At 43.2% G+C, this 26,162-nt stretch overlaps 1 protein-coding gene across 21 annotated transcripts in view; it reads right to left on the reverse strand.

Moving 5' to 3' along the window:
• Positions 1 to 26,162, reverse strand: part of EPB41L3 (erythrocyte membrane protein band 4.1 like 3) — a 342,189-nt gene that overhangs the window by 136,892 nt on the left and 179,135 nt on the right. For 20 of the 21 annotated variants that reach the window (XM_040433753.1, XM_040433752.1, XM_040433751.1 and 17 more), the window contains one exon: positions 9,505 to 9,685. In XM_040433753.1, coding sequence (XP_040289687.1) covers positions 9,505 to 9,672 — 168 coding nt within the window. In that variant the 5' untranslated portion in view covers positions 9,673 to 9,685. The remainder of the gene's footprint in view (positions 1 to 9,504; positions 9,686 to 26,162) is intronic. The other variant, XM_040433765.1, reaches the window with a different exon arrangement.

Here is a 26,162-nt window from a genome sequence, read left to right on the forward strand (position 1 = left end):
TTTTGTGGGACATACACCTGTTTGATCGCTTGGTGTTGCACTTTTTGTGATGTAAGGTGACAAAAATGGCTTTTTTTACACCGTTTATTTTTTTATGGTGTTTATCAGACAGGGTGGATCATGTGATATATTTATAGAGTCGGTCATTCGGACACGGCAATACCTAATATGTGTGGGTTTTGGTATTTTTTTCAGTTTTTTATTATAAAATAAGGGGAAAGGGGCCTTTTTTTTCTTTTTTACTTTATTAATTTTATTATTTTATTAAAAATAATTACTTTTTTTTCTTTACTTTATTTATGATGTTCACTTTTGGGGGTCTGATCCCATCTGCAATGCATTACAATACATCTGTATTGTAATGCATTGCCTGTTCGTGTACTACAGTTAGTAGTACACAAACAGGTTGCCTAGGAGACCCAGCCTGAGGCTGGATCTCCTCGGCACCCGTAGAAGGCAGTTCCCGATGCCGTGCAAGGCATTGGGCAGCCTCTGCACGGGATCGGGCAGCCTTGTGACGCATCGAGTCCCCACCACAGCAGCGCGGGGACTCGATGCGATCACTCACCTGACACAAACCCCTTCTATAGGGGAGGGGTTAATCCGCCGGCTTTTACAGCGATGCCGGCAGATACAGTAGGGGCCCAGCTACCACGGACTGCCGGGTTCCTGCAGTGATCGCGCACCGCTCCGGTGCCCGCACAATCACTATGACGTACTATTACATCAAATTGCAGGAACGCAGTGGTTCCCATGACGTAGTAGTACGTCATAGGTCGGGAAGGGGTTAAAATAAGCCTTGAGACATGATTTGGATATTAAATAAGCCAGCACCTCATCTGCAGACAGCTGTTTTGGGGTGATTGCCCCTAATCAGTGCAGAGCAGAGAATACTGGCTTAACTGGGTGAGAGGCCTGTGTCCACTTCAGGGGTAACTAACTCTCCTTAGGGAGAGAGCACCATAATCAGTATGAGGAGACATATAGGCCATACATGCTCTGATATTAAAACTGGCATGTCAGGAGTGGTGAAAGTTCCTCTTTAAATGTAAAGTCAATGGCTTGTGGAAGGTTTTGCTTGATTTTGTTATTTAAGCCGTTGAGATTTCTTTCTGACCTTATAGCAAGAAAACCTAATTTACAGTCATATTCACATGAATATACCTCAACTGGCAATTTTTCATCTACCATTACATTCTGTGTAAGAAATGTATCTCTTAAACCCATGCAACAAGATTTCATGGCAGCAGGTAGTTAGCTAGAGTGATGATCATGCTGATAAGCAATTATTTGAACCCAGCTGATATAAATGGGGAAGCGCAGTTGTGCCATTAATCATCCGAAATTAAGACACAAGTTGCTTTTTTTGAAAATTGCCATCGTATATTACCTTGCTTACTATAATGAGCAGCCTGCGATATCTAGTAAATGCTTCTTACAAATTTTACTCCAACTTAGGCTACTTTCACACTAGCGTTTTTGCTGGATCCGGCAGGGTTCAGCAAAAACGCTTCCGTTACTGATAATACAACCGTCTGCATCCGTTATGAAAGGATCCAGCTGTATTATCTTTAACATTGCCAAGACGGATCCGACATGAACTCAATTGAAAGTCAATGGGGGACGGATTCGTTTGCTATTGTGTCAGATTGTGTAAGGGGATCCGTCCCCATTGACTTGCATTGGGGGTCATAACGGATACGTTTTGCTCCGCATACCAGGACAGCTTGCTGCGGTTTGCTCTCCGGTCTGGGAACTGAATGTATTTTGGAGCACTCCGTTCTGTTCAGTTACGTTTTGCCCCATTGACAATGAATAGGGACAAAACGGAAGCGTTTTTCTCTGGTATTGAGACCCTATGACAGATCTCAATACCGGAAAATATTAACACTAGTGTGAAAGTAGCCTTACAGTTAAAACTTGACTTGAGTGTGGCCCAGACATGGGCTCGTGACTAGCATCCACTGACTGATTTGAAATAGTTAGCCCACGTTCACATCACGTTTATTTTTTTATTTTTTTCAATTTTTCTGAATCTTTTATTTTTAGCATCTGTTGTGCTCCTTTTGCATCCATTTTTGTCAGTTTCGTCAGAGATCCATTATTTTAGAGGGGAGAAAAAGTCCTGCGTGGAGAACTATTTACAAACTGAAACAAATGGAGCACAAAGGATACTGAAAATAATAGAATAGTTTTTGGTGATGTGGCCTTAAATCCTGAGACAGAGCTTACCTACTGCATTTAAGGCTCATGCACACGAATGCATTTTCTCTCCATGTAATTTCAGGTTTTTTTTGCATATGTGGAACTATTCATTTCAATGGGACCGCAAAAAAACAGAAGTTACTCTCTGTGCATTCCGTTTCCGTATGTCCATTCCGCAAAAAAATAGAAAATGTCCTATTATTGTCCGCATTACGGACAATAATAGGACTGTTCTATAAGTTCTGTTCATGCACACGACCGTATGTACTTTGCGGTCCGCAAAAAAAACTAAACAGATGACATCTGGATCGTTCCAGTTTTTTTTTTTGCAGATCCATTGTAACAATGCCTATTCTTGTCCGCAATATGGACAATAGGACATGTTCTATTTTTTTTTCTTCATGCGGACATACGGAAACAGAATGCACATGGAGTATTTTCCGTTTTTTAGCGGACTAGTTGAAGTGAATGGTTCCGCATACGGACCTGTAAAAAGAAAACTGAAAAATACGTTCATGTGCATGAGGCCTTAGGGACCAGCTGTTCCGTTCTGCAGAATACGGAATGCACACCGTCATCCATATCTTTTTCGGATGCGTGTTTTGCAGACCGCAAAATACATACGGTCGTGTGCATGAGCCCTAAGTGTGCCAAGTGTTAAAAACACACATTAATTTTGTCTCACTTTTTTACCAGTAAAAAAATCGACAAAAGAAGCACATGCATTTTTTTAGGGTACCTGCATTTTTTTGCAGCTTTTTTTTTAATGCGTTTTTCAAACAGTGGCCTTACCCACTAGTATTTTCTTAATGGTGTTTTTCCTCTTTATAGATGGTGAGGTAAAAACGCATAAAAAAAAGCCAAGAGCTACAGTAATATGCGTTTTGGAAAAGAAGGCAGAAAGGCAAAAAATACAAAAAAAAAAATCTGTACCCTGCGTTGCATATGCACCATAGACCTTCTGCTAACATGGGGGGAGGGGGGGGAGAGTACCAAAATAGGTGCACAAAAAGGCCACTAAAAACACAAAAGTGCAGAAAAATACCAGCAATAACCTACAGTACAGACCAAATGTTTGGACACACCTTCTCATTCAAAGAGTTTTCTTTATTTTCATGACTATGAAGGCATCAAAACTATGAATTAACACATGTGGAATTATATACATAACAAACAAGTGTGAAACAACTGAAAATGTCATATTCTAGGTTCTTCAAAGTAGCCACCTTTTGCTTTGATTACTGCTTTGCACACTCTTGGCATTCTATTGATGAGCTTCAAGAGGTAGTCCCCTGAAATGGTCTTCCAACAGTCTTGAAGGAGTTCCCAGAGATGCTTAGCATTTGTTGGCCCTTTTGCCTTCACTCTGCGGTCCAGCTCACCCCAAACCATCTCAATTGGGTTCAGGTCAGGTGACTGTGGGGGCCAGGTCATCTGGCGCAGCACCCCATCACTCTCCTTCATGGTCAAATAGCCCTTACTTTCAAAGTTTTCCCAATTTTTCGGCTGACTGACTGACCATCATTTCTTAAAGTATTGATGGCTACTCGTTTTTCTTTACTTAGCTGCTTTTTTCTTGCCATAATACAAATTCTAACAGTCTATTCAGTAGGACTATCAGTTGTGTATCCACCTGACTTCTCCTCAACGCAACTGATGGTCCCAACCCCATTTATAAGGCAAGAAATCCCACTTATTAAATCTGACAGGGCACACCTGTGAAGTGAAAACCATTTCAGGGGACTACCTCTTGAAGCTCATCAAGAGAATGCCAAGAGTGTGCAAAGCAGTAATCAAAGCAAAAGGTGGCTACTTTGAAGAACCTAGAATATGACATACACTGCTCAAAAAAATAAAGGGAACACTTAAACAACACAATGTAACTCCAAGTCAATCACACTTCTGTGAAATCAAACTGTCCACTTAGGAAGCAACACTGAGTGACAATCAATTTCACATGCTGTTGTGCAAATGGGATAGACAACAGGTGGAAATTATAGGCAATTAGCAAGACACCCCCAATAAAGGAATGGTTCTGCAGGTGGTGACAACAGACCACTTCTCAGTTCCTATGCTTCCTGGCTGATGTTTTGGTCACTTTTGAATGCTGGCGGTGCTTTCACTCTAGTGGTAGCATGAGACGGAGTCTACAACCCACACAAGTGGCTCAGGTAGTGCAGCTTATCCAGGATGGCACATCAATGCGAGCTGTGGCAAGAAGGTTTGCTGTGTCTGTCAGCGTAGTGTCCAGAGCATGGAGGCGCTACCAGGAGACAGGCCAGTACATCAGGAGACGTGGAGGAGGCCGTAGGAGGGCAACAATCCAGCAGCAGGACCGCTACCTCCGCTTTTGTGCAAGGAGGAACAGGAGGAGCACTGCCAGAGCCCTGCAAAATGACCTCCAGCAGGCCACAAATGTGCATGTGTCTGCTCAAACGGTCAGAAACAGACTCCATGAGGGTGATATGAGAGCCCGACATCCACAGGTGGGGGTTGTGCTTACAGCCCAACACCGTGCAGGACGTTTGGCATTTGCCAGAGAACACCAAGATTGGCAAATTCGCCACTGGCGCCCTGTGCTCTTCACAGATGAAAGCAGGTTCACACTGAGCACATGTGACAGACGTGACAGAGTCTGGAGACGCCGTGGAGAACGTTCTGCTGCCTGCAACATCCTCCAGCATGACCGGTTTGGCATTGGGTCAGTAATGGTGTGGGGTGGCATTTCTTTGGAGGGCCGCACAGCCCTCCATGTGCTCGCCAGAGGTAGCCTGACTGCCATTAGGTACCGAGATGAGATCCTCAGACCCCTTGTGAGACCATATGCTGGTGCGGTTGGCCCTAGGTTCCTCCTAATGCAAGACAATGCTAGACCTCATGTGGCTGGAGTGTGTCAGCAGTTTCTGCAAGACGAAGGCATTGATGCTATGGACTGGCCCGCCCGTTCCCCAGACCTGAATCCAATTGAGCACATCTGGGACATCACGTCTCGCTCTATCCACCAACGTCACGTTGCACCACAGACTGTCCAGGAGTTGGCAGATGCTTTAGTCCAGGTCTGGGAGGAGATCCCTCAGGAGACCGTCCGCCACCTCATCAGGAGCATGCACAGGCGTTGTAGGGAGGTCATACAGGCACGTGGAGGCCACACACACTACTGAACCTTATTTTGACTTGTTTTAAGGACATTACATCAAAGTTGGATCAGCCTGTAGTGTGTTTTTCCACTTTAATTTTGAGTGTGACTCCAAATCCAGACCTCCATGGGTTGAAAAATTAGATTTTCATTTATTTATTTTTGTGTGATTTTGTTGTCAGCACATTCAACTATGTAAAGAACTAAGTATTTCAGAAGAATATTTAATTAACTCAGATCTATGATGTGTTATTTTCGTGTTCCCTTTATTTTTTTGAGCAGTGTATTTTCAGTTGTTTCACACTTGTTTGTTATGTATATAATTCCACATGTGTTAATTCATAGTTTTGATGCCTTCAGTGTGAATCTACAATTTTCATAGTCATGAAAATAAAGAAAACTCTTTGAATGAGAAGGTGTGTCCAAACTTTTGGTCTGTACTGTATGTGTGAATGTACCCTTAGGCTGGGTTCACACTTGAGCGTTTTACAGCGCGTTCAAACGCGCTGTAAAATGCTCAACACATGAAAACCAATGCTTCCCTATGGCCCTGGTTCTCGCTTGAGCGTTTTACAGCGCGTTTGAACGCGCTGAAAAACGCCCTACGCTCAAAAAAGTTCTTGAGCTTCTTTGGGGCGTTTTGTCGCGCGTTTGCGGCCATAGGATTGCATAGGAACGCGCAAATATGTTCTTTTGCGCGTTTGTGACCAGAAAAACGCGCATACGAACGCGCGTTTGCCACATAGCAACAGGCAATAAAAGGCCACACCCTAGTGAGAGGCAAATGTCTAGCCTGACCAAGATGCTGTCAATTACTGCTGTCAATCACACAAACGCGCGTAATACGCGCGTTGACTATAGACAAAAAAGCGCACAAAAACGCGCATAAAACGCGCGACAAAAACGCGCATATCAAATACGCTCAAGTGTGAACCCAGCCTAAGGCCTCCTGTACACGACCGTATGGCTTTTTCAGTGTTTTGCGGTCCGTTTTTCACGGATCCGTTGTTCCGTTTTTTGTTTCCGTTGTGTCTCCGTTTCTGTTCCGTTTTTCCGTATGGCATATACAGTATACAGTAATTACATAGATAAAATTGGGCTGGGCATAACATTTTCAATAGATGGTTCCGCAAAAAACGGAACGGAAACGGAAGACATACGGATGCATTTCTGTATGTGTTCCGTTTTTTTGCGGACCCATTGACTTGAATGGAGCCACGGAACGTGATTTGCGGGCAATAATAGGACATGTTCTATCTTTAAAGGGAACGGAAAAACGGAAATACGGAAACGGAATGCATACGGAGTACATTCCGTTTTTTTTTGCGGAACCATTGAAATGAATGGTTCCGTATACGGACCGTATACGGAACGCAAAAAACGGCCAGTAAAGGGGGGGGGGGGAAACGGTCGTGTGGAGGGGGCCTAATGCTGTGTAGTTCAACCCTGTGCCACCAAACAGCTCTGACCCATCGAGACATGGACTCCAAAAGACCTCTGAAAATGTTCTGTGATATCCAGGACCAAGACATTAGTTGCAGATCCTTTAAAGTGTAACTGTTTATTTAGTTTTTTTAATTTAATCTGTAGGAAAGCTGTTTTTAAGTACTTTTTGTAATGTATTTTATTAGGGGATTTTATTGATGCTTATTGAAAAGCGGGCTCGTTAGTTTTCTCTTACCAGTGCTCTTAATCTGCGCTGCTAAGGAAAACCTGTATTCAGCATGTACTGTACACATTGAATATGGATGTTTCTTAGTAGCATTAAGGGTCCATTCACACGTCCGTAAGCCGTCCGTGCCCATACTGCGGACCGCAAGCATAGGACAGAGTAGAGGCATGGATCGGAAAGGCCACGGAAGCTCTTCCGTGGGCTTTTGGGTCAGTGCATCTGCAGTGCAAAAGATAGGACTTCCTATATTTTGCAGTATATTGAGCTATAACGGACGCCAGCTTATGGCAAAAGTTATAGTAAATCCAGCAGACCATCATAGGTTTTTGCCCGTCCTACCCCTTTCCTTGAAACTTTAGAAAAGTGGCGATAAGCTGAAACGGCAGGTCTGCAATATATGGGCACCATCTGTGTGAATTAGCATGATTAATTAGACCAGGCGACCACCTTCCATTGCAAAATGGATCAGTTATAAAGCATGCCCACTACAGGTGCTTTCACTGGTGGACATTGTGCAAGCTTGTTCGGCTCGGCTATTTCCGTCGGCCCCATAGAAATGAATGGGAGCGAGGCCGCTCATGCGCGGTGCGCTCCCATTCACTTCAATGGGAGAGGCGGGGAGCTGCGCCTGGTGGTGGACGGATCCTGGGAAACCCGGGGTCCTCCAGCCACAACTCTCCCCGGCTCCGTTGTCGTTGTAGGTGCGGGCCCCAGAGGTGGGACCCGCACCTATCAGACAATGGGGGCATATCCTAGCGATATGCCCCCATTGTCTAAGATGGGAAAACCCCTTTAATGAGCCTTGGGTGCCCATGACCCTGTTGCTCCTTCACCAATTGACCTTCCTTGGACCACTTGTGGTAATGTTATCCGCTACATACCGAGAACACCTTCTCAGGATAGGTTGTTAAAGGGAACCTGTCACCGGGATTTTGTGTATAGAGCTGAGGACATGGGTTGCTAGATAGCCGCTAGCACATCCGCAATACCCAGTCCCCATAGCTCTGTGTGCTTTTATTGTGTAAAAAAAACGATTTGATACATATGCAAATTATTGCATATGTATCAAATAGGTTTTTTTTACACAATAAAAGCACACAGAGCTATGGGGACTGGGTATTGCGGATGTGCTAGCGGCCATCTAGCAACCCATGTCCTCAGCTCTATACCCAAAATCCTGGTGACAGGTTCCCTTTAATATCTGATCAGTGAAGGTTCAACTCCCAGCACCCTCGACTATGAGCTGCTGGATGGGGCCACAGTCTTGGGTGAGTGTTAACGCTGTTTCTAGAGATGAGCGAATTTCATATTTTGAAATTCGTTCACGCTTCGTTTACTAGTAAAAGGTGAATTGCGTTATGGATTCCGTTACCACGGACCATAACACAATTCTATGACGGAATGCATTTAGAGGCATTCTGTTATTCATTCCGTCATAATAGAAGTCTATGGGCTGCAAAATGGATCTGTCCCATTTCCGTTATGCAGGAGAGGTCTCCCCTGTCACATGTAATACCATTAGAGGTCCTGCGCTTGGGGCTTTTCACCTCTTTTTGGTCAGACCATGTTTTCAGGTACGTCCCTTGTATAATGTGTCTATGGTTACACCGTTATGCTCCATTGTCTATATTAGTCCTATGTTACATACTGAGGTTGGACGTTGGTTATTTCTCCTCCACTTGGTATGTATTTTTTTACATAGTTATATTGGGTTATATATACTGTGTCCCTCATATCAAATGGTGATTACAGTTTGTTTTGCAGCAATAGCTTTACAGCCCAATCCCTTATAGGGGTGGGTGGTGCATATTATTACCCCTTGTGTTTATATTTTTCTGTTTAGATAATTTATGAGCATTTTCTGTGAGGCACAGTGTGTAGCCTTGTATCCGGAGACTGTTATCACAGTTCTGCGAAGAAACATGGCTGTCCTATGAGGTTTTGCCCTTCGCTTCTCTGTATGTCTTTTTCCATCTTGCCCTCCTTCTCCATATTTTATATATATTATTGAAATAAAGTTGGTATAATTTTTCGATTACTGGCCCCACAGTTTTTTTTTTCTATCACATGTAATACCAAGCAGTTGTTATATATTGTACTCTAAGCACCCTGGTCCCTTCAAACAGCTGATCATCATGGCTACCGGGAGTGGGATATAAACTGAACTAATACTGATAACTAATCATGAGGATAAGTCATCAATATTTAATAAGACCTGCACAACCCTTTCAACTGAAAGCAAATATTAAGGAACAGTGAAAGTAAATGTGTTTGATTCAAATTTCCAGCCATCTCCACTTTTGAACATGGTTGGCTTCTGACACATCAAAAGTCTCTTCAGAGTCATTCTGAGCTGAACTCACAAAGGGGAACTGTAAATCATTAGGCGATATTGATTTTTCAGTCAAGGAAAGAACACTTTTCATAAATGAAAAAATGGTTGAATGGTAATGGCTGTTGCATGAGGAGATAGAAAATTAATGACACTTGCCTTTTCACTTTTTAAGGGTGTACTATGTGCAGCCGCAGCCGGGAATTGTTCTAATGCGTTCTGATGGTCTTCTCCAGGCTGTTGCCCTGACTGTGTTCCACCTGTCCCTTTCTGGTCTTTCTCTTGGTCTTGTTTGGACGCAGAATCAGAACCCGGTTCTAAAGTCATGTTGTTTTATTTTCTGAGGAAAGAAACATAATCGAGTAAACACTTTGCAAGAAACACAAAGACCTGGGGGGGGGAAAAAACACAATGAGGCAGATTCAGCTTAGGGTGGGTTCACACTAGCGTTAGGGATTCCGTTATGGGTTTCCGTTATAACGGAAAATAACGGAATCCATAAGACGGAAGGACGGATCCGTTCTTCTGCCCATAGACTTGTATTATGACGGAATGCAAAACGGAAGCCTTTAAAGGGCATTCCGTTTGCTTTCCGTTCTAATAGAAGTCTATGGGAATCAAAATGGATCCGCCTAGGTCCCGTTATGCAAGACGGAAAACAAAGTCCTTTCGACAGGACTTTGTTTTCCGTCTTGCATAACGGGACCCAGACTGATCAGTTATGCTTTCCCATAGATTTCTATTAGGTCGGAAAGCAAACAGAATGCCTTTTAAAGGCTTTTTTTTTGCATAATGTCTGGGCATTCCGTTATTTTCCGTTATAACCATGTTATAGCGGAAAGCCATAACGGAATCCCTAACGCTAGTGTGAACCCACCCTTACTAAAAAAAAAAAAGTGGGTATAAAAAGCAGTACTACAGAGAAACGGCTTTTAGAGCTCGTCATCAAACACTGTTCAGTTACCATGAAATCTGTTCTAAAATATATACGGTAGAGACTAGATTTTCAGCTGCTCTTATAAAAGTTTATGGAGAGGCGAGCGGGAAGAGGGAACAGCCGCAGAGAGAGAGGGACAGGCAAATACACACAAAGGCTTCTGCTTGTTCTCGTAAACCTGTTCCTTCCTCCTCCTCCCCACTCCACAGACATACAGTATATGGGCTGCAGCTGTAACCTGATCAGTCACTGAAGCAGATAATCCATCTCCGCTCTGACTCCGGTGTATAGATTTTATCTGTGAAATCAAAGTGCATGAAGGGTGCAGGAGACCATGGAGGAACGTAGTCTGATAAGTGGAGAAAGAAGCATTTTACTGTAATAAGATGCATTACCAAGTTACTTATCTTTGCCTGTAATACTGAATTATGGACATTTGTTTATAATAAGAAGCACGTCTTAAGAAATCAAAATCAGCCATAACTTTAAAACCACGTCACGTAAAGTCAATAACCATGATTACGACAATGATACATGTAAAGGGGTGGACTTTGACACAGGCCAAATTGTGACCCAGACAACTGGGTCAGATCATCTGTAAAATGACAAGTCTTGTAGGATGTTTCTGGTTTCTAGTGATTAGTATCTACCAAAAGTGGTTCAAGAAAGGACATTGGATCAGGCTTATAGGTGCTCATTGATGGGCATGCGGAGGGGGGCTAACCTGCCTGTTCCAGTCCCACAGAAAAGCAACTAATGACATCTATTTCTATTATAGAAAGGTATCAGACCACAAAGTGCAATGCAGCCTGCTGCATCATATGGGGAGGCATAGCCAGAGACCGGTCAGATGCTGACCCATCCACCGGTCAGATTGAGCTTATAACAGGCAGATGGCCACCAGAAATGGACCGTGGAGCAATGGCAGAAGGTAGCCTGGTCTGATGAATAATCTTTTCTTCATGTGGGTGGATAGATGTGTGTGTGTGTGCTTTGCTTACCAGGGTTAGAAATGGCACCAAACTGCACTATGGGAACCAGGCAAGTTGCCAAGGCAATTTGATTATCTGAGTACTGCTTGGAAAACATGGCTCCTGAAATTCACGTGGTGCTACTTTGACATGTGCCACCTACTTAAACATTGATGTGGACCAAGTACACCCCTTCATGGTACCGGTTTTGCCAAATGGCAGTGGCTTCTTAAAGCACCTTCAGGTGTTGACCTGGCCCAAATATCAAAACGATCGATCATTTGTAGGATGTGATGGAAAGTCTGATCCATAGAGGCCACATGTCACGACTTACAGGGACTTCAAGGGAGTCTGTCAGCTCCAAAACACCCCCCAATCTAGAGTAAGTGGCGTATAGTATAAGTAACACAGAGTCCGGTTATGTAATTTTTGTCTTCATAATCACCTGCAATTTACTGCTGTGCTCCAGCAAACCAGCAGTGAGATGTATTGAGAGGACTCCTGAGCTCATGCACATTATGGAGAGGACTCAACGAGGAGTTCTCTCACTGCATTTTACTGCTGGTTTGTGGGAGCACAACGCTGAAATGTAAGTATAAAGATAAAAAAAAAAATACATAACCAGACTCAGTGTTACTTATACTATATACCTCTTACTCTAGTTTGGGGGAGTGTTTTAGAGATGACTGGTTCCCTTGAAGCATCTTAAAGGGGTTGTCCAGGTTCAGAGCTGAACCCGGACATATCCCCGTTTTCACCCAGGCATTCCCTCTACCATGAGCATCGGAGCATTTCATGCTCCGATGCTCTCCTTTGCCCTGCGCTGAATCGGCTGTATGGTCACACAACAGGGCTCTAAAGGAAAGGACCACCGTGTGCATTTCAGACCTAGTTTGCCCTGCTCTTTATGGGGAAAGCTAGGCGGAGGGTACCGCCTAGCAGTGCGAAAATATAAATAAGCAAGCCCTTGCCCTGCTCAATCCGGCGCAGGTCAAGGGGGAGCATAAAAATGCTCTGATGCTCATGTCAGAGGGACAGGAGGTGTGAAAATAAGACAACCCCCGGACAACCCCTTTAATGTTTTAGAGCCAGGTACCACAGATCATCTTCAGAGGTTGTGTCCTTGCCTCAATGTGTCAGAGCACAGGAGGCCCCTACAGAAAATACGGCAGGTGTTCTAATCTTAAGGCTGATCTGAGCATTTATTTGTCAAACGGTACAAACGGTGCATTGTGATATTTGCATGATTAAATGACCTATTTTTAGTACTCTGCAGCTTACAGTGGCAGAAGTAATTATGCAGCAGGTTTCATTTGGAGAACCTGAATATTTGCATATATTTATTTCATAAGGGAAAATGATTTGATAGTCCTTTTGAGCAGAAAAAAAGTCAGAATTGTTATATAAATCCACATTTTGGGGTTATGAAAAGAAGGAAGAGAATATTATCATACCAAAAAGGTATAATGACAGGAAAGGATATCTGCAACTGATTGTAACCATGGTAGTATCCCCAAATGGACTTATAATCAGGCAATCAGTGTTGATACAAAAACTCTCTTTGAAGATTCTCCTAGAGCTTGTGCTGCTTCTCGCTGCCAGAAGCATTTTTGTAGCAACATCTTCTGAACATTCATTTCAGATTCTGGGATAAAAACTAGCAGAAGCACACAAACATATTTAGTTCAGTTCCGGAGCAAGCCTCGGCTACGTCCATTAGGACTTCAGAATCTTCTTGATGTAAAATCACCCGCATTATAAAACAAAAGCCTCCAGCATCAGGAGACAGATAAATAACCTTTCACAGACGTACTGAAGGCTGGGATACGCATTATGGCGTCTTTGATTTCCCATTTCATTGTTTCCAATTTTCTAAAACTGTATTCTAAGGGCTGTATTACTCCAACAGATTATCTGACCAATATCTGTCCAATCAGACCAATGGTTGTGTGTAATAGGCCATCTGACCAATGACTGTTCAGAAAATCTGTCAGATAACCTACCGTTGTAATACAGCCCAAACACAATTCATTTACGCAATAGTTTGTCCTATGGCTTTATTGTCAAATAATGTCGTCATACACTGACCAAAATAGAATGTAAATTCAATATAGTGTAAAATATAATGGAATACATTGTAAATGACACTAAACATGGATGGAAATAATATAAATATATTTGACTCCCTCCTGATTATTTCTGCATATAAGTAAAAAAAAGATGAAACTTTACCTAAACTATTATGGTTCTTAAAGAGGCTCTGTCACCAGGATCAACCCAACATAATGCCTGGTAGGACTCATCATGCTGATTGAAACAATACCTTTCTTTTGTCTGTATGTTAAACAGCTGCAGAGAAACCAGAGGTTTTATTCATATACAAATGAGCAATTGGAGCACCAAGAGGCGGGGCTAAATCATCTGAGCACTGCTATGTTAACACCCACTGTGCTCTGCACACTCCCCCTCCCCATGATTGACAGGGCTAGACATCAGGCTGAGGGCAGAGCGTGCAGAGCACAAGGGGTGTTACATAGCAGTGCTCAGACCATTCAGCCCCGCCTCTTGGTGCTCAAATTGCTCATTTGCATATGAATACAAACACAGATTTCTCTGTAGCTGTTTAACATACAGACAAAAGAAAGGTATTGTTTAAATCAGCATGATGAGCCCTACCAGGCATTATGTATGGTTTAATAGGGTTGATCCTGGTGACAGAGCCTTTCTAAACGTCTAACAGACATCTATAGGATTCCACCATACATGAATGCCCTCCTCTCCCCCTTTCTTCTGCCAGGCTCAAAGGCACAGTGAGTGATAAAGGGCTCCTGTTCTCCTGACAAATGTTTCCATACAGGCAGATCATTACATCATTATTATTTATATATCAATTTCATAACATAGTATGGTTGAAAAAAGTTACAAATCCATCAAGTTCAACCAAGGGATGGATGGGGATGTAAATTTTAGGAAAGGGGAGTAAGAACCTGACTTCCAACTATTAATGTTATTTATTTTAAGAATTTATCTAAGCCATTTTTAAAACTGTCCACTGTTCCTGCTGTGATAATGTCCTAAGGTTGACTATTCTACAGATTTACAGTTCTTACAGTAAAGAAGCCTACGGTGCCCAGAACTGAACTCCATATTCCAGATCAGGACGCACCAAAGCTTTGTAAAGTGGTAATATTACATCCCTGCCCTGTCCAAGTCTTGCTCTATACATGACAATATCCTGGTGGCCTTAGAAGCAGCTGCTTTACATTGTATGCTGTTATTTCATCTACGATCTACAGGTACACCCAACTCCTTCTCTACAACTGACTCTCCCAGTGTTACCCCCTAGGACATTACACTGACGAGCAAAAGGGTAACAGTGTGTTATTCGGTTGATTCCCAAGTGAAAGGTCACTGGTTTTAATCCAGGAACAGCCATGGAGAAGATTTCCCAAGAAAAGAGAAACAGCATCATCCAGCTCATCGATAGCGGTATCTCGGTCAAGAAAATTGCCAAACTGCATCATGTGAGTGCTGTGATAGTTTGAGAAATACAAATTAAAGTCTGTCCATCCATTCCAAAGCCATTTCATTTACCATGTCTTGTATTGAAAAACAGGAAAAAATATTCCTTGTGGGGTAAAATAGAAAAAAATAACCCATTCAGCCAAGGTTTTGGGGGTTTTGAAATCATGGCATTCACTGTAAACAAAAAAACTACATGACGTCCTTATTCTGTAGCTCAATACGATTATGACGATACTTGTATAGTTTATTTTTTTTGTTTAATTGCTTTAAAAAAAAATAGAAACCAAGATGACTTAAAAATGACGAATGGCGGGTTTTTATTTGTTTCCATTAGAGCACATGAAATGTTTATAAGTATTTTAATAGTTCAGAATTTTCGGATGCAGCGATACCTAATATGTTTATTTTTTTATTGTTTATACAGTACAGACCAAAAGTTTGGACACACCTTCTCATTCAAAGAGTTTTCTTTATTTTCATGACTATGAAAATTGTAGATTCACACTGAAGGCATCAAAACTATGAATTAACACATGTGGAATTATATACATAACAAACAAGTGTGAAACAACTGAAAATATGTCATATTCTAGGTTCTTCAAAGTAGCCACCTTTTGCTTTGATTACTGCTTTGCACACTCTTGGCATTCTCTTGATGAGCTTCAAGAGGTAGTCCCCTGAAATGTTTTTCACTTCACAGGTGTGCCCTGTCAGGTTTAATAACCTAGAATATGACATATTTTCAGTAGTTTCACACTTGTTTGTTATGTATATAATTCCACATGTGTTAATTCATACTAGTTTTGATGCCTTCATAGTCATGAAAATAAATAAAACTCTTTGAATGAGAAGGTGTGTCCAAACTTTTGGTCTGTACTGTATATTTATATAGGGCGGGGGTGATTTGAACTTTTAATATTTTGGAGTTCTTTTGTTAAACTTTTTATTTAATAACTAGAGGATTCTGACACTCTCACTGCTGAGCTGTGTCTCGTGCACAGCACAGCAGAGAGCTTACCATGACAGGCCTGGTAAGCTTTAGAAGCATCCAGGTTGCCATCGTAACCGATCAGAGCCCCGCGGTTTCACTGCGGGGGCTCCGATTGGAAGGCAGAGGGAGCCGCATCGCTCTGTTTGACCTCACAGATGCAGCGATTGATGCTAACCATCTGAGGTTAAATGACAGGGTTTGGCGTGAACGTCGTTCCAGTCATCGTGGCCAGATGTCTTCTGTATGATACAGCGAGCAACGGCTGTGTATGGAGCGGGCTCACCGGGCGGGCGCTCACCTGGATTTCCATAGGAATTCATAACCTAATAGGTTCCATTTTACATAATAATATGAAAATTATTACTTGTATAAATGCTTTGCTGCATACATTGGAGCAATTGTTTTGGCTTATTATGTACTAAATATATAAGATCTGAACACTTGATCAGAATGTATATAGATTAGGCTATTTTCACACTAGCGTTAATATTTCCCAGTATTGAGATCCGTCATAGGGTCTCAATACCGGAAAAAAACGCTTCCGTTTTGTCTTCATTCATTGTCAATAGGGACAAAACGTAACTGAACAGAATGCTCCAAAATGCCTTCCGTTCTGATAGCGGAGAGCAAACCGCAGCATGCTGCGGTTTGCTTCCGTGCTGGGATGCAGAGCATTGACTTTCAGTGGAGTTCATGACGTTCTTGGGTATGTTAAAGATAATACAACCGGATCCGATCAGAACGGATGCAGATTGTTGTATTAGTAAGGAATCAGTAAGGAAAGCGTTTTTGCTGGACCCTCCCGGATCCAGTAAAAACGCTAGTGTGAAAGTAGCCTCAAATGCTGTTTCTGAACATATCAAGGTAGGCCTCAGCCTCCTGGCTTGATATGCAAATAGTGAGCTTTCCTCAGGAAATGCTGTCAGGTGTAAATACGAAAATATAGGCTGTCTCGCACATCAGCTTTTCTATGTTATATTTTAACACATTCCTGATGTATTTTTTCCCAACAGATTATCTTCAACAGAACCTGACTTTTCCTCTCATCACTTCTCACAAATCTGTGTGAGCTGAGACGTTTACAAGGAGCTGAAATAATTCCCTTAAGCTTTCTGTGAAACAGGATTATCAAACACGGAAAACCTAACAGCATTCTAAAAACTCAAAATTTGAGAGTAAAAAGGTAAAATAATAATATTTTATGTTTCAGGAATAACATAACATAGTTTATAAGGCTAAAAAAAGACATCTGTCCATCCAGTTCAGCCTGTTATCCTACAAGTTCATCCAGAGCTAGAAGCAAATTTTCCTAATTTTAGAGTAAAAAAATTCCTTTGCGCCTCCAATCAGGCAATCAGAATAACTCCCCGGATTATTGACCCTTCTCCACAAAGTCAGTACACAGTGCTACCCAATGCTATTTTTAATGACAGACCCATTACTAACAAAGACCCTCAGCCTGTAGTGGAGCTTGCAATCTAACTTCACCAAGACACACAGAATAAAGTACGAGCATACACAATGCAGCACACATTATATACACTCATCCTGAAAAACAGAACTGCAGTTTGTTTTCGACATTATTATGGGAGGAACATTATTCAGCACCATGAACAAAGAACAGCTACAATGTCATTGTTCACTAGTGCTGAACTATTGGACGCAAACAGGACCTTAGAAAAAATAATATTTTAATATTTAAATCGATTTTCTGAGTGTTAGTAAAAACTTAAAGACTTACTAATATCAATTTGGAGAGATTTTGTAAAACAAGTGCAAGGGGAAAATGCAGCAGTTAGTGATAATGACTAATCAGATTCTAGAAAACTCATTTTTCACAGGCCCCTAGCAGAATAGAAACATAGAATGTGTCGGCAGATAAGAACCATTTGGCCCATCTAGTCTGCCCAATATACTAAATACTATGGATAGCCCCTGACCCTATCTTATATGAAGGATGGCCTTATGCCTATCCCATGCATGCTTAAACTCCTTCACTGTATTTGCAGCTACCACTTCTGCAGGAAGGCTATTCCATGCATCCACTACTCTCTCAGTAAAGTAATACTTCCTGATATTACTTTTAAACCTTTGCCCCTCTAATTTAAAACTGTGTCCTCTTGTAGCAGTTTTTCTTCTTTTAAATATTCTCTCCTCTTTTACCTTGTCGATTCCCTTTATGTATTTAGCAGTTTCTATCATATCCCCTCTGTCTCGTCTTTCTTCCAAGCTATACATATTAAGGTCCTTTAATCTTTCCTGGTAAGTTTTATCCTGCAATCCATGTACCAGTTTAGTAGCTCTTCTCTGAACTCTCTCCAAAATGAAGACAGAAATCTCATCAGCATCTGATCGGCGGGGGTACGACACCTAGACCCCCACTGCTCGCAGTGGTGCCGCGGCCTTCTCCCTGTTTTCCACGGGCCAATGATGTCACAACTATTTCACTGGCCTGGGCGCGGCTCAGCCCTATTGAAGTGAAATAGTTGTGACGTCATTGGCCTGCGGAAAGCAGGGAGAAAGCCGCGGCACCACTGCGAGTTCTGCTGCCTTCTCAAACAGCTGATCAGCGGGGGTCCCAGGTGTTGCACCCCCGCCAGAGGTCGCAATAACGCCTATACAAGCGTCCTAGACACCTATGCAGGCCATTTTACTCCCTGGAAAAAGATGCGTATTTTTACACATGGTCTTTTTCTAGTCAGGAGCGCTGTATAAGAAGCTGTCAGGTCCGGCACAAATGAAGCCCCGCTTCTCTCCCGAGAAGCCCCGGCCCTCACGGACATCTCTCTCACAAGGAGCAGCTCCAGAGTCTGGACTAAACACTACATTGTGGTTACAGGACCTGTGGTGAAGTCACAGTCAAGTAGGACTGTGCTGGTGGAGAATGCAGAGGTACTTTATGTATGGAAGGTGTGTATAAAGCAGGGCTATGTCAGTGTAACCAGTCTATTGTACAGTTTTCTGTCTGTAATGTGCACACAGTAGTTCAATAGACATGTAGCAGAGCTGTGTGTGCAATGTGTATATAGTAAACTATCTATGTAATGGACATGTAGCAGAGCTGTGTGTGCAATGTGTATATAGTAAACTATCTATGTAATGGACATGTAGGAGAGCTGTGTGTGCAATGTGTAAATAGTAAACTATCTGTGTAATGAGCATGTGGTAGAGCTGTGTATGTAATATGTATATAGTAGAGTCATGTGGGCGCTGTGTATGGCAGCATCAGGTGGGCCCTGTGTATGGCAGCGTCAGGTGGGCCCTGTGTATGGCAGCATCAGGTGGGCCCTGTGTATGGCAGCGTCAGGTGGGCCCTGTGTATGGCAGCGTCAGGTGGGCGCTGTGTATGGCAGCGTCAGGTGGGCGCTGTGTATGGCAGCGTCAGGTGGGCGCTGTGTATGGCAGCGTCAGGTGGGCGCTGTGTATGGCAGGGTCAGGTGGGCGCTGTGTATGGCAGCGTCAGGTGGGCGCTGTGTATGGCAGCGTCAGGTGGGCGCTGTGAATGGCAGCATCAGGTGGGAGCTGTGTATGGCAGCGTCAGGTGGGAGCTGTGTATGGCAGCCTCAGGTGGGTGCGTAGAGGTGGGTGATATGGCCTAAAATCTATATTGCAATATAATTTGAAGCATGTGCGATATGCGATATATATTGCGATATATTATTTTCTTCTGTATGTATACAAAAAATATAAATTACAAAACTTTTCAAGAAATTTTTAATATGTGTATTGTGTAACAGATCTTTTTACAAAACAATGTAAAGATTAAGACTAAGTGTTAGTAAAACACAAATTTCATACATGTTCCCCAGAGCCAGTGCAGGTGTCGTTTCTTCTTCCCAGCATGCATTGGGCGGGATCTGACGTCACACACAGCGTCAGCCGGCGGGCTGACGCTGTGTGCACGCCAGGCCCTGGCCAGTACAGCGCGGTGCGGACTGCGGAGTCGGGAGGCCACGGAGCGGTGAGTGAGAGCTTCTTCAATTCACTACCACTCTGTGGTCATATCGTGCTCCGGCGATATATGCGATATAGACAAAATCTGTATTGTTGCACAAATTCATATTGTGCATTTCGCCCACCCATAGTGCTGTGTATGGCAGAGTCAGGTGGGCGCTGTGTATGGCAGCGTCAGGTGGGCGCTGTGTATGGCAGCGTCAGGTGGGCGCTGTGTATGGCAGCGTCAGGTGGGCGCTGTGTATGGCAGTGTCAGATGGGCCCTGTGTATGGCAGTGTCAGGAGGGCGCTGTGTATGGCAGCGTCAGGTGGGCGCTGTGTATGGCAGCGTCAGGTGGGCGCTGTGTATGGCAGCGTCAGGTGGAAGCTGTGTATGGCAGCGTCAGGTGGGCGCTGTGTATGGCAGTGTCAGATGGGCCCTGTGTATGGCAGCGTCAGGTGGGCGCTGTGTATGGCAGCGTCAGGTGGGCGCTGTGTATGGCAGTGTCAGGTGGGCGCTGTGTATGGCAGCGTCAGGTGGGCGCTGTGTATGGCAGCGTCAGGTGGAAGCTGTGTATGGCAGCGTCAGGTGGGCGCTGTGTATGGCAGTGTCAGATGGGCGCTGTGTATGGCAGTGTCAGGTGGGCGCTGTGTATGGCAGTGTCAGGTGGGCGCTGTGTATGGCAGTGTCAGGTGGGCGCTGTGTATGGCAGTGTCAGGTGGGCGCTGTGTATGGCAGCGTCAGGTGGGCGCTGTGTATGGCAGCGTCAGGTGGGTGCTGTGTATGGCAGCGTCAGGTGGGTGCTGTGTATGGCAGCAGTGGTCTTATGTTTAGTGTATGATGTTGGATAAATGTTAAATGTTTACAATTGCATGGGAGACTAGCAATGGTTTCCCTGCAGAAATATCAGCTTCATAACATTATGTGGGTCCATGCATTATATATGTGAATTACCGCAAAATTCGTACTCCTCCACGGCTAAAAATACTCCTCAAAATTGTTATGAGGAGTATTTTTACTCTTCTGGAAAAAATGTAGTGCGACCTCTGACCCCTGCCGATCAGATGCTGATGATCTATCCAAAGGAATGATAAAAATAATAAGCATATCTTCCTATGATTCTACTCATGAAGATGTCAGATTACCTGAAGCCATCAGTGCCTTTCACTAGAATGTGCTTTGCGGTCATATATTCCTCCTCCCCCTCTGAACAGTGGTTAGATGAGCTCTCCAGGTGGTGCGACCGACACTCTGCCCACAATCCAAGCCTTGACTGGCGCTGCGCCTATCTTTAGGTTAGTGCAAAATCTTTTGATTTCTTAATGGGCATATACCCTCTCTAAAACTACAAGTTTACAACACTACACTAGTAGGTGCCTCTGGTGTTTCACAAATCACAATATCTGTTTAATAGCCGGTTCAAAAAAACATCTCACAAAGCGAGAGAGTTCAAGTAGAGCAGGCATCCTCAAACTGCGGCCCTCCAGCTGTTGCAAAACTACAACTCCCAGCATGCCCAAACTGCCTACAGGTATCAGCCTACAGCAGGGCATTGTGGGAGTTGTAGTTTTACAACAGCTGGAGGGCCGTAGTTTGAGGATGCGTGAAGTAGAGGGAAAAAAAATATGGAATCGCTCAATGAGGAGGAAAAATTATGTAACCATCAACAACAAAAAATCCTAATTAGTACTTCTCCTCGGGCTTTTCTGATGGCCTGAATTCTTTGAGGTATGGACTTCACTAATGATAAACAATATTACATGTCAAGCTGTTTCCAAATTTCTCAAAGGGCGGTTAACATTTCAGCTTCACTGGATGAAACCATTTTTTTTCTTATTTAATTTCCACCGCTAATTTTCAATCTGATTAAGATCCAGACTGCTTGAGGGCCAAGTCATTCAGTTGATATGCCTTTCCTGAAGAAAAGATCCAAAGCCATGTTAAAGGGGTATTCCCATCTCAGGCAATGGGGGCATATCACTAGGATATGCCCCCATTGTATGATAGGTGCAGGTCCCACCCCCAGGACCTGCACCTACATCGAGAACAGATCCCTGAAGGTTGTTAAGGGCGTACTGCGCACGCACAGCTGCCCACCATTAATTTCTATGGGGCCGCCAAAAATAGACAAGCGCTGTCTGTGCTATTTCCGTCGGCCCCAAAGAAATTAATGGGAGTGGTGGCCAGGCAAGCGCGGTGCGCTCCCATTAACTTCCATGGGGAAAGCACTTTGTGGTGGGTGGACCCTGGAAAACCCGGGGTCCTCCGGGCCACCACCTTCCCTGCTCCATTCTCAGTGTAGGTGCGGGTCCCAGAGGTGGGACCCGCACCTATAATACAATAGGGGCACATACCCCTTTAACAGGGTCGCAAAGCATTATATTGATTTATGAGTGTTATTCAATACATTCCTGAACTGTAAGGGTTACATAATAATGCTATGCGACCCCGGCAGGGCTAGGGAGGTCAGGACGGGAGCTGCCGTGTGAACTCGCTCGTATGAAAGAGACCTGAGAATAGAATGAGCAGAGATGTAAATGAACAAAACACAATTTATAATGTATCTTTTCCAACACAGCTATATATAGTCAAACTGCTAAGCATCTCATGCCTTATAAACCACGCTGCCACAAGATAGGATGGCATGTACAACTTTGGCAGATTCCCTTTAAAGAATATCGAAGGGCAAAGTTTACATCAGAGACAAGGCTACTTTCACACTTGCGGCAGAGTGATCTGGCAAGCAGTTCCGTCGCCGGAACTGCCTGCCGGATCAGGCAATCTGCATGCAAACGGACAGCATTTGTAGACGGATTCGGATCCGTCTACAAATGCATTGCAAGAACGAATCCGTCTCTCCGTATGTCATCCGGAGAAACGGATATATATTATAACGTTATATATTTTTTTCACATTTTTACCGGTCTGCACATAGGATGCATCCGTCATTGCGGTATTTTTAATGCCGGATCTGGCACTAATACATTTACATGTAAATTAATGCCGGATCCGGCATTCCAGGCAACTAATCCGGAATTTTGGACGGAGATAATACCGCAGCATGCTGCAGTATTTTCTCAGTCCAAAACGCCATTCAGTGACTGAACTGAAGACATCCCGATGCATTCAAAACGGATTTCTCACCATTCAGAATGCATTAGGATGAAACTGATCAGTTCTTTTCCGGTATTGCGCCCCTGTGACGGAACTCAGTGCTGGAAAAGAAAAACGCTAGTGTGAAAGTAGCCTGTTGTTCGGGATGTTCACTTAAAACCATTTTTGAAATCACAACCAAAAACCTACTGGAGCTCTCTTGATTAGAAAACCGCGTATCCTGCTGGTAAGTGGAAGCATGTCATGCCCAACAAATTCTGCCGAGAACAGATTTACTGTAGCGTTCATACAGCTTATAACAATAAGTGTTAATCGGCTCATCCGATTTTTGATTGAAATTTTTTTTTAAAAGTTGTTTTTTTGAAACAGGTAGATTTTTCCAGCAGAACGGTCTCATCAACAATCCGCGGCATTAATCCACTCTATGTGCTTGGCGACCGAAATGGAGCCTGCAATTGGTATCAGAATGAAATACTGCAGAGATAAGCACTCTTCTCAGCTCTCGCCTGGGAAAATGCATTAGTCAGTACTCTGAGATGTGACAGCTACAAAACAAATTAAATCTCAAAAGCCTGCTTCAGCCACATTGTGCAGTACAAAAGGCAGAAGAGTAAACAGCTCCCCTTCCGCCTCACTCGTCTGATGTGACCGTGTTTATGTAGTCATCAGCGTCAGTAATCACCAGACATTCTAGAACCCTGTAGACCATTGCGGCCATCACTCAGTACGCTCAGCGCCACCCTCTTCTACTGGGAGGTACTGATTGAAGTGTGTGCTTCGTTTTACCTATGACACGCTATCATTGCTCTGTGACTCGCCATCAAGATGGTTGCTATTATTGCTATGGGCCAAACTGTATATAACTAAACACTTGTTCTGTCAATTACAACAGTGGTTATTTTCACGGCAAGCCATTAATTATAGAGCGGACCTCCAAGCAAGAGCAGGATGGAGAGTTTAATATACTATGCCGTTGGGATGGCAGAAATTGCGTTTTATTACCACCTTTATGCTAAACATAGAAACCAGGTTATTTTATAGGAAGCAGCAACTGATAACATACATAAATAACATACGCAGCCATCTCTCTTTTCTGTGGCTGCAATGCATCCATATGTAAATGCAGCAATTATAGAAGTCAATGGACATCCTGCCTAAAGGGAATTATCTATTACAGTGGTTCTCAACCTTTCTAAAGCCGTGACCCCTTAATACAGTTCCTCATGTTGTGGTGACCCCCAACCATTACATTTTTTTCCTTGCTACGTCATAACTAATTTTGCTACTGTTATGATGACCCACCAAAAACACGCACAGACACCAATACACCAAATGTTAATTCAAATACACAAGTATTCATTCATAACCACAGAACTTTAGCATAAATACAAAATATTTGTAAACCAAATAAATAACTTTAAAATAAATAATAAACAACAAATACCCCCTAAAAAATAAATCAGTGGTGCGCACAGTATTCCTCAAATAAATAACTCAGTGGTGCTCACAGTACCCCCCCCAAAAAAAATAAAAAAATCTGTGGTGCTTCAAGTCCCCCCCAAATAAATAAATCAGAAGTGCTCAGAGTCCCCCAAATAAATAAATCAGCGGTGCTCAGGGTACCCCCAAATAAATAAATCAGTGGTGCATCAGGTTTCCCCCAAATAAATAAATCAATGGTGCTCAGGGTCCCCCAAATAAATAAATCAATGGTGCTCAGGGTCCCCCAAATAAATAAATCAGCGGTGCTCAGGGTACCCCCAAATAAATAAATCAGTGGTGCATCAGGTTTCCCCCAAATAAATAAATCAATGGTGCTCAGGGTCCCCCAAATAAATAAATCAATGGTGCTCAGGGTCCCCCAAATAAATAAATCAGAAGTGCTCAGGGTCCCCCAAATAAATAAATCAGCGGTGCTTCATGTCCCCCCAAATAAATTAAGCCTTGCTCAGCCAAATAATTAAAATAAAATTAGCCAGGCTCAATTAAATCATTGGTGGCAGTGGTGCTCAGCAGCGGTGTCATTAACGAAAAAACTCGGACCTCAGCAGACAGGCGGCCCGACTTACCCGTCCAGACGTCAGGCTCCTTCAAGCACAGGCAGTGATAGGACATCACTTCCTGTGCGCGAGGATAAGGGGCCGCTGCCGTTGTGCGGGCGACCCACAAAAGGAAGCCTCAGGCGACCCCCCGGAAAGGGCCGATCGACCCCCAAAGGGGTCGCGACCCCTAGGTTGAGAACCGCTGATCTATTATTTAAATCAAGTTTTCATGTTAAATATATTTTTAAAACAATTTATGGTGATGATATGTTACATTTTCAATCTCACTATTATTTCACATCGGTGCCACTTCTTGGTCTGTGCAGATAGATCACTTTTCATCATTATCATTCCAAGCAGGATCACAATGACAGATATCACCTATTTATAGATAACACATGATCCACCGTTCATAACCAGTGATGGTCACGGCTTATCTATTCCTTACTTATACAGTGACCTCTGCATAGGTCATAAAGCATGTCTAAAAAAATCTCTCACAGAAGTCAGTGAGTCCTCTCCAGTCTATTGTGACTAGTGTTGAGGGAAGCGAGCTTCGGATGCTTCATCTGAAGTCGTTGAAAACTTAATAATAATAATAATAATAATAATACTGTACGGAGATTGATATCCGTACAGTATTAAAATGTATGTGCTCCAGTAAGCCGAAGTTATTTGCGAAGTCGCGGGTGACTTCGTTTAATTACTTTAGTAGTTGATTTTTAAAGTGGAAAAATACTTTAAAACTTGGAACCAAACTTGGCTTTAAAGTTTTCCACTTTAAAAATCAACTACCAAAGTTATTCAACAAAGTTATTAACCGAAGACGAATCTCCTCCATACAGTATTAGGCCTCATGCACTCGACAGTATTTTTTTGCGGTCCGCAAAAAGCTGTTCCGTGTTTCCGTGTGTCTTCCTTGATTTTTGGAGGATCACCAGACATGAAAAGTGAAAAAAAAATCTAAGTCAAGTTTGCCTTGCAAATAATAGGGAAAAAACGGACGCGGATGACAATCTTGTGTGCCTCCGTGTTTTTTCACGGACCTATTGACTTGAATGGGTCCGCGAACTGTTGTCCGTGAAAAAAATAGGACAGGTCATATTTTTTTGACGGACTGGAAACACGGATCACGGACGCGGATGACAAACGGTGCATTATCCGAGTTTTCAACAGACCCATTGAAAGTCAATGGGTCCGCAGAAAATCACAGAAAACAGAACCACGGACACGGAACCCAACAACGGTCGTGTGCATGAGGCCTTATTCCAAAGTTTTGAACGAAGTTCCCTATCCCGATAAT

This window comes from Bufo bufo, chromosome 5 (assembly GCF_905171765.1).
Source record: "Bufo bufo chromosome 5, aBufBuf1.1, whole genome shotgun sequence".
Classification (NCBI taxonomy): Eukaryota; Metazoa; Chordata; class Amphibia; order Anura; family Bufonidae; genus Bufo; species Bufo bufo.